Source organism: Triticum dicoccoides, chromosome 2A (genome assembly GCF_002162155.2).
Source record: "Triticum dicoccoides isolate Atlit2015 ecotype Zavitan chromosome 2A, WEW_v2.0, whole genome shotgun sequence".
Taxonomy (NCBI): Eukaryota; Viridiplantae; Streptophyta; class Magnoliopsida; order Poales; family Poaceae; genus Triticum; species Triticum dicoccoides.
In genome coordinates, this window is record NC_041382.1 from 778457027 (window position 1) to 778466377 (window position 9351).

Consider the following 9351-nt stretch of genomic DNA (forward strand, 5'->3'; position numbering starts at 1 on the left):
GAGTTCGTTTGACAAGGCTCTGGCGTATATTCATGCCGTCTCATTGAGGGCGATGAGGTTATGATTTCTCGTCGTGCGTGTGCGGCGGTGAGTTATGCTATCAGGCACTTTGGATCATTTTAAGGGTTTAACGACAACAATTGCGGCTCCAAGGCACTGTTCCGTAAGGGCACGTGCACAATGACTTGCTGGTTGTCATCGACAAGGTCAGGCCGGCACCATCAGGGAAGCAGCGACAGTGGTGCGTCGGTGCTCGTTCTGGAGGTAGTATTGGTCGTTTGATGATCTAAGTATTTGGATGTAGTTTATTATGTTTCGGATGCTTGGTACTTCTGATGAACCTTTATAAGAGTTTCAGATACTTTTTTCACAGAAAGATTTAGAAAGAAAAAGAAGATACACATCACCTTCAAATATTAACATTGAACTATTCTACCCGATGTGCTCTGTCTTTAACACTAAAACAAGTCGCATATTTCTTTCTTTGTGTTGGCAAGATGCACAACACAGAGCTAAAATCATCACATCTGGCCCTCTTCATCAGAGCAAGTAGATAAACAGTTCTTTTTAGAGAAAAGAACAATGTGAGTAGAAAAAGGTGTTTGTTTGAATATTACTCCCCTCACTTACTATGTACCTAAGTAGGCCCTACGTACCAAGGGGGCAGCATTTTGGTGACTGAAAACCAAAACAATCAGCATTCAGCAGCCACTTCTCCGGAAGGCTTTCAACATTTTGCGAAAAAGACCTTTTGAAGTCTAAAAATTGCGAACAAGTACGACGGCCTTTCAAAACCTTCTAGGAGCCGTTGGATCTGAGATCCAATGGACCAGAAGCTCGTATCATGGGAGCACCTAAAGCATGGTATCATCTGATATTTTCCCAACCGATCGAGCAGAGGGCACAGTCCATCTACTCGGGTTGATCTCTATTGCCTCTTCCTCCGAGCACTTCTGTCGTTGCTCGCCGTCCAGCGGTCTCCGGTTCTAAAATTTTCTTTTCCTTCTCGTTTGATATGATAAAACGTGGTAGGTTTCGTCTTAATTTCTACATGCGTGCGTAGTCATGTTCTTGGATAAACTCATGTCGGCTAACCTCGTTAACAAATTTAGATGTCGTATTATGATTGTTTGTCCTTGACGAATCAACCGCGGCTTGGATTTTCGAACAACAAACAGGTGGACACCATGATCCTTGTGAGAGAAAACGACAAACTGTTTCCGTCGTGTATCTAGCACCTGCAAAACTAGCAGTAAACTAGTGACCCGTGGTTACAAAATGTCGCAGCCTATATGGCCAAATTGATAAATTAATGGGTGTGCGCCTTTTTTACATGGATACAATAAGATGTTCTTTTTTCTATGTTCCTTGAGAGAGACATGCTCATTTTTTTTACCCCCCTTGGCCATCTTTTGCTTTTAACCAAACTTTGTCCTCATTTCAAAATACAAAGGAGATGTGAGTGACACACGAGTATTAATAGCTGGACAGCATAAAAATACAAAGAGATAAGTATGTAGGAGTAGTGGTTACTCGTTAGGCTAGACTGTACCCAGGGACTGATCTGTCACTAAATAATAGAGCAGGGTGCTGGCTGGAAAAGCCAAAGCAATCAGCATTCACTCCCTTCCATTTTAAGCGCCTGCGACAGAGTGAGCCGAGCAGAGCAGAGGAGTCAATCTACTCTTCCTCCCACCGCCGCGGCCGCCGCCGCCGCCGCTCGTCGTTTCAAGAGGCCGCCTCCAACCGCAGCGCAGGTGACCCCTCCTCCGCTCCCAAAAGCTTCTTTTCAATCGCGTTTGCTCTGTCTTGTCCCGGTTTCGCCGCCGGCGAACTCCGGTTCAATCTCTCCGTGTTCTGTGCGGCTGATCTGTTCATGTTCCTCGCGGAATCTCGATCTAGGCGTGGCTAGGAACCCAGCACCAATCGGGTCAAAAGGGGCTACTCTCCTGCTGTGCACGGGCGTGCCCCTCAACTCTGTAGCTGGCAGTGTTTAATTCGAGCAGGGAAAGAAACTATCTACCTTGAAATTTTGGCCAGATGAAACCAGCATGCGTGCTGTTTCATTCTGTAAGGGGACGTGTTCCTCTTCCGAGGTCTGATTCGTGGCTTCATCTTGGTAGCAGGATGAGCGAAGAGGACTCGACGAGCGCCGCTGCGCAGCAGCCGACGAGCCGGCCCGCTCCGAAGCTCAATGAGAGGATCCTGTCGTCGCTGTCGAGGAGGGCGGTGGCCGCACATCCGTGGCATGATCTCGAGATCGGTGAGGAGGAGCTGCCTTTTCTCCATTTCTGTCTCCGGCTTTACCAAATGCCTTGATAAAAATTAAATAAGCTCGGCGAATTGCTGATTGGGTTTTTGGTGCACAGGCCCTGGGGCTCCAGCGGTGTTCAATGTTGTAAGCACCATCTTTTTGCCTTGCCAGCTGAACATCTTCGTCAGTTAAGATATTTGATGTTCTGTTATCGCAAAGTAAATTAGGATGTTGGATCTTGGGCAAGTGGTGGCAGGGGACTATTGGCATCCACACAATGGAATGTCATTGTTGACCTCATTGTTGTCTGTTTATGGGATCTCTGCAGGATGCAGTTGATTCTGAAGCACAATTTTGATGCTTCACTGCACTCTGTACTAGGAAGTAGGCAACAGTTGGTTTTCACTTTCAGTGAGATCTCGATGAAATTCATCGGAATATTTACCTTTCGTTCAAAATATTTCAATAATTTCAGTGGTACACATGACTTCAAATAATTCTAATATTTTTTAAATTCAAGTGAATGTTACGGCCCTTTGGTGGAAATGCAAACTGAAATATATTGAATTTCTGTCGTTGCTGAAATATTTCTTAAACTGAAAGTGAAAACCAGAATATGCCAGACAGCCTCTTTTTAGTTTATATAAGGTTGCGCTTGTTAAAAGGTGAATTGGGCTATGTCTGAATCAAAATAACTGATGTTCGAACAGTATTGCAATTGTGAGAGCCTGTGGTAGCATTTCAATGTTTTCCTGATCTGTTTCAGTTCAGTAGTGTATAGACATGCCAGTTAAAATGTTAAAAATGAAGCAATCAGTATTAAATGGCACATAAATCTACCCACCATACAAAAATAAAAATAGCATGATACATGGAATTCAGCCACCGGTTCTCACTGTTTTATACTTATACTGAATTCAATTGGCTTATCGTCAATGTTGAGGCTAATGATGGTAGTATGATTAGTATTGGATGTGCAGTTGTGCACTATCTGTTAATAACCTGCTATCACTGCCTTCAGCACGCCTTTTGGCTGCATGCACATATTGATTTGTTGATTCTGTAACTATTTAAATCTCCTTTTTGCTGAATTGGGTCTATGATTTTGATACAAGTAAAATTGTCACTGTGATTTTAGACCTTTTGTTACCTCCGGAGTTTTGTCCCTTAATATTATTATTTTTGTGACTTACGAATTGTAGCACTAGTTTTTAGCCTTGAAATTGAAAGAGAGGCGCTTTTAATCTAACCATTTTTCCCAAATTACAAATTTTCAACAAAACATGTTAACTTTATTGACCAGTTGATAGTTGTGCAACATTAAGATGCGTTTAAAATTTAATCTACTGTTTAGAAAAATTGCTTCTCAGTAACACACAAGTATATTGAGTGGTCTTTGTTTTTTCTGGTAACGATGCTAGACTCTTTATGTAAAGTTGGTCCTGGCTGTGCTTTGAACTCATGAACTTAACTGTTTACATGTATATCTTACTGCAGGTTGTTGAGATCACAAAGGGAAGCAAAGTAAAATATGAGCTTGACAAGAAAACTGGATTGATTAAGGTGTGTTTTGTTTGTATATAAGATCTATTGATCAACACTTTCTATTTCATGACAATGAATTGCTTTAATATTTTTTTATTGTACTTGTGTAAGGAATGATAAATTGAGAAGCATCCACCAGCATAATGCACCTCTATTGCTGTGCTTGCTAAATTGATTTAGTTCTGTACTCATGAGTTGACTTATTTTGCTATTTTTCGTCAAAGCATAATGTACTTCTGTTGTTATGTTATACAACATGACAGGTTGATAGAGTTCTGTACTCATCAGTTGTATATCCTCACAACTATGGTTTCATTCCAAGGACACTTTGTGAAGACAATGATCCAATGGATGTGTTGGTCCTGATGCAGGTTAGTCTTAGCATGTAGGTGATGCACTCCATGCATTATTAAACTATGTTATTATCTACTACCACCTCTGTTTCCAAATGTAAGACATTTTGGCAGTTTAAATTGAACTGCCAGAACGTCTTACATTTAGGAACAAAGGTGTGTCTCCTTTTCATTTTATAAGGCTGCTCTAGTTTGTCTTCAGTCAAGCACTCATAAACTTGACAATATCATGGTAAAAAATTATGGGTTTGACTTGAGACAAATTATGCAGAAGTTATAAACTGAAACAGAGGGGGTAGTGACCATTGTGTTACTCTTTTTATCTCTCACAGGAGCCTGTTATTCCTGGTTCTTTCCTCCGAGCTAGAGCAATTGGCCTTATGCCCATGATTGATCAGGTATTCCTTGTTCATTCTTTGCGCGTTAATGGGAGATGAACGAAACTAGCTTTACCTTGTTTTACTGAGGATGGTGGTTGGTTGTCATCAGGGCGAAAAGGATGACAAGATCATAGCAGTCTGTGCTGATGATCCTGAATACCGTCACTACAATGACATCAGTGAGCTGTCTCCTCACCGCCTCCAAGAGATCAAGCGCTTCTTTGAAGACTGTATCCTACATAATCAAATTTATTTGTTTTCCTTGTTACATGCCGTAGCAGAGTATCTTATATACTACTGTACATAATTTAGAGGTACATTTATTCGCATCCTTAGCCGTAACTTCTAGACAAGAAGAATGAGAACAAGGATGTCGCTGTCGATGCGTTCTTACCTGCGACCACTGCCCGCGAGGCCATTCAGTATTCGATGTAAGTACAGTTTCGTGTTGATCTCTACCAAGATGTATTTTTCCCTTCACTGCTTAAGTGATGACGGTGAAGGTGTATTTTGGTTTACACTGACGCTTCATTTCTTTTTTCACCTCAGGGACCTGTATGCGCAGTATATTCTGCAAAGCTTAAGGCAGTAGCATGCCGGTGGTTGTGTCGCGGAAATCTTCTATTAATAACAAGTGGGGAAGAGCCGAGACTTTGTGTGTTATAAATAAATGCGCAACAATGTGTACTTGCACTGTTTATGAAGATTAAGTGATGCTTTATGAATGGGAAAATTTGTTGTGCCTGTTAGCAAATTGCTTGCCCAATTCATATATCCAAAAAGTGTCACTTTTTAATCCTGATTGTAGCGCATTTTAGATAGGCCTGTTTGGTTACTCTTTTTTTTTGAGGATCGTTTGGTTACTTTATTTTAGCACAGCTCTTTGATTACTTTTTTTTCCCGACAAAGCTGTTTGATTACTGTCCTCGCCAACTAGATTGGGCCAGGCAGTAATTGTAGGCGTCCATTTTAGGAGGGCTGGAGTTGAATGTGATCTGGGCCTGGGCCAGGGCACCAACCTTCCAAAAGTAAACTAATTAGGCCGGGGCGTGTCGATAGTGTAGACCGGGCCCAACTCTGCCATCTCCAGGACTCTTTAACTCCACGATGTTCTTCCAATCAGAAAATAATAATAATCCACGGGATCAGAATATTGTCCTGATCGACGCCAAACAGATCGATTCATGGCGTCGTCCGAAACTGCGCAGCGCCCTCCGGCCATTGATGCCCTCGGCTCGGACGACGTGACTGCACAGTGGTCTTCTCTCCCTACAGATTTGGTCTGCCTTGTCGGCTGGCGGGTGCTGGCCGGAGACCTGCTAGACTACGTCCGCTTCCAGGCCGTGTGCGCGCACTGGCGGTCCAGCACCGTCTGTCCGCACGGACGTGGCATCGCCGATCCACGCTTTCACCCGCGACGGTGGATGATTTTGCCCGAGGGCCATGGCGTTCACCCTCGCATCGACAAGAGACGTTTTCTGAATCTCGCGACCGGAGTTTTCGCTTGTGTCTCGCTGCCTCTCTTGATGGACTGTCGTGTCCTTGATTCGGCCGACGGCCTCCTTGTCCTCTACAAAGACAACGCCAAGACCTTGATCCTTCACCCCTTCACCGGCGACGTTGTGAAGCTCCCGCCGCTCATGAAATCCCACCGGAACCTAGGTGTACAGGGACGGTGTGATTCGGTTCGCCGCATCCTTGAGCGTGAGCGCGGATGGCGTGGTTACGGTCATGATCGTGCATCAATATATACGTCGTGTATTTTTCGCTACCGCCAAGGACCAGCACTGGAACTGGAGCCTCTCGCCCTTGTCCATACCCATGTCATTCCAAGGGAAGTTTTATATACTGGAGCCTCATACTACAGGTAGCAGCGGACGACCGATACTACAAGTTGACCCGCCTAGTTATGAGTATGGGGCAATGTCGCCTTCTTTGTTGCCACCAAAGTTGATTGCCATGTGTCCGACAAGCAAATTTCGTTTCTTCACCATAGCGGAATGTGGCTCAGATGTCCTAGTGGCTGGTTTTGACCGTATGCCGCTAGTTTCTACAAACAAGCTAGTGGTTTATCGAGTATCCGATCTTGCCATTGGCAAAATTGCCCCGGTAACAAGCATCAGAGGCAATACTCTCTTCCTTGATATCAATCCGAGCATGAACATCAAAGATGGCGATATTCTCATCACAAGGAGTGTGACTAGCAGTTATGGAGCGGTGCCTGGCATTACGAGCGATACTATTGTACGTTCTTGCAACGGTTATCCTTTCCAGTACCATCTCGGTAGCGCAAAATGGTCGCAAATAATGGATGAATGTGATGGTCCACATGGCTGCAATTGCGGCCTCATTTACCATATACTCCCTCCGTTTCTAAATATTTGTCTTTCTAGACATATTTTAGAGTGTAGATTCATTCATTTTGCTCCGTATGTAGTCATTTGCTGAAATCTCTAGAAAGACAAATATATAGGAACGGAGGGAGTATATGATTGCTGCCATTGTACTCACAAGCGGGTCAAAGTGTAATTGTTCCTCAGTTAGAGACTTGAGTTTGTGCTATGTACCGTGGACTTATTTGTTTAATTCTGGCCTACATATAGGTAGTTTCTCAAGTGATATAGTACTATGCATGGTTGTGTTGATCTCGTTCGAATTCAGCACTAGATCAGCCTTCACTACGGCTGATTAGATACATTACATAATAAAGTATGAGTTGTTATTGAAAACATATACTGGCACATAGCTTCGGCCTTGTATAACTTTGGTTTTTTTTTTTGCCGGCGTATTTTGCGTGTGTGTGTGTGTTTGTGTTGACTATGTGCATCCTAATTTTATAGAGGTCAGGTATATGCTTATCATGGTTGTAGCCCCTTGATGCTACATTATGGTGAATAAAAATACCCTTTATCAAACAAATGTGTTTTTTACCGATCTCCTCATTTTTAATCATCTCAATATGATCAACCATCACCGCACTGTATCAAACCAAATCATAGATTGCCTGGAAAAAAGATCATAGATAATGAGCACATCCATGTTGGATTGTCTTTAAGAAAGAACACCGGTTACCCTAAAAAAAAGAACACCGGTGGATTGGGGAGCCGTGGCCTACATTACACGTACGTAAGTTATGAAAAAAAGGGAGTAGTTTTATGTGCACACATATTTTATTTGTGAGAATAAATTATACTACTACAATTATTTTTCAGAGTTAATAATAATTTATTCTTCAGAACATTGAGAATAAATTATATGCAAAGATTTTTTTAGGGGGTTGAGGCAAATTGTTTGCACTGTTTTTTTGTGTGAAACCAATCGTTTGCACAGATGGTTGCGATCTAGTACCAGCTAACGGAGGCCAACTAGCATATAGGGCCGGGCTGGGCTCCGACTCTTCTCCCGGTTTAAAATCCCTGTTGCTTAGCGTCGCGATCGGCACGAAGAACAGATCGCTCTTTCTAAAAAAAGAAAACATATCGCTCGATGTCGACGTCCTCGGCGACGAATCGTTTGCGCCCTCCGGCTGTACCGGCTGCCTCCGCCACCGTCCCCGACGAGGCGTCCCCATCTCCATGGGCGTCCCTCCCCGCGGATCTGGTTCGCCTGCTTGGCTGGCGGGTGCTGGCGCGAGATCTGCTCGACTACGTCCGCTGCCGCGCAGTCTGCACACACTGGAGGTCCAGCACCGTCTGTCCCCGTGGCCGTGGCATCGTCGACCTGTGTTTTCACCCACGCCGATGGACGGTGCTGCCCGAGGGACATGGATTAGACCCTGACGACAAGGGCAAGAGACGCTTATTCAGCCTCTCCACCGGAGTTTCCGTTTGCCCTCGACTTCCGGACGACTATCGCATCCTTGATTCGGTCGACGGGATCCTCCTACTGCATCGGCGGCAGCGACAACACGATAAAGGTAGCATCCGTCTTTTCAATCCCTTCACCGGCGACATTCTGGAGCTCCCGCCGCTCGGGTCCGTCATGTCAGACTCAAAACTCCATGAGATATCTACTAGTCATGTGGTACCTGGCGGCGTGGTCACCTCCTTGACGGTGAGCTCGGATGGAGCTGCCGCAGTCATGATCTGGCTTGTAGAATTATCACGCATCATCTTTGCTACCACCAAGGACAAGCAATGGAGTCTGTCGACCCGAATGTTCATTTGGAACAGAAGGCCTATATCATTCCAAGGAAAATTATACATCTTATGTTATGACCTAACTAGCCATGCACTACAGGTTCTCCAGATTGGCCCACCTGTGTATGAGCATGGGACAACCTTGCGGTTAGGTTCATCTTTCTTACCGCCATTGGAGTTGATTGCCACATGTCCAACGATAAAAATCTCCGACGGTATTGGCCTAGCAGAATGTGACTCGGAGATTTTGGTCATAGCCTACAAAGATTCTACACACACGCATATGGTGGTTTACAGAGTAACTGATCTTATCCCCGGCAAGGTTATTCCGGTGACAAACTTCGGAGGCAAATCTGTCTTCTTTGATACCAAAACAGGTATGCAAACTACAAACAATGGGGTGATTCCTACGATCGCGAGTGACACCATTGTACTTCGCCGGCATCACGAGAGATGTCACCCTTGGCAGTACCACCTTGATAGCGGCACGTGGTCGCCAACAACACACCCCATGAGCCATTGTGGCCTGATTTGCCATATATACGACTGTTGTGGTTGTACACCGCGCCCTCGGGAGCTCTAGTTGTGAATTGATACTACCACTGGTGGAAAAAGGGCCTTTGGTCGCGGTTCGCAACTGCCATTAGTCGCGGTTGCGCAACCGCGACCGAACGGGCGCG

General features: G+C 44.6%; 1 protein-coding gene across 2 annotated transcripts; it reads left to right on the top strand.

The window, feature by feature from the left end:
- Positions 1-1617: 1617 nt before the first annotated feature.
- Positions 1618-5331, top strand: LOC119357234 (soluble inorganic pyrophosphatase-like). 2 transcript variants are annotated; one of them, XM_037624228.1, is made up of 9 exons: positions 1618-1757; positions 2127-2263; positions 2370-2398; positions 3752-3817; positions 4063-4170; positions 4485-4550; positions 4642-4762; positions 4882-4963; positions 5082-5331. In XM_037624228.1, exons 2-9 carry the CDS (start codon positions 2128-2130, stop codon positions 5122-5124), a joined length of 651 nt encoding a protein of 216 aa, XP_037480125.1. In that variant the 5' UTR covers positions 1618-1757; position 2127; the 3' UTR covers positions 5125-5331. The 2 variants fall into 2 exon arrangements, with proteins under 2 accessions (XP_037480125.1, XP_037480126.1); XM_037624229.1 differs by having other exon boundaries at positions 1656-1757; positions 2124-2263.
- Positions 5332-9351: the final 4020 nt, after the last annotated feature.

Coding starts and splice junctions, on each gene's coding strand:
- LOC119357234 (XM_037624228.1), top strand. CDS start 2,128: ATGAGCGAAGAGGACTCGACGAGCGCCGCTGCGCAGCAGCCGACGAGC. Junction 3,818..4,062: donor AGAAAACTGGATTGATTAAG/GTGTGTTTTGTT, acceptor ACAACATGACAG/GTTGATAGAGTTCTGTACTC. Junction 4,171..4,484: donor ATGTGTTGGTCCTGATGCAG/GTTAGTCTTAGC, acceptor TATCTCTCACAG/GAGCCTGTTATTCCTGGTTC.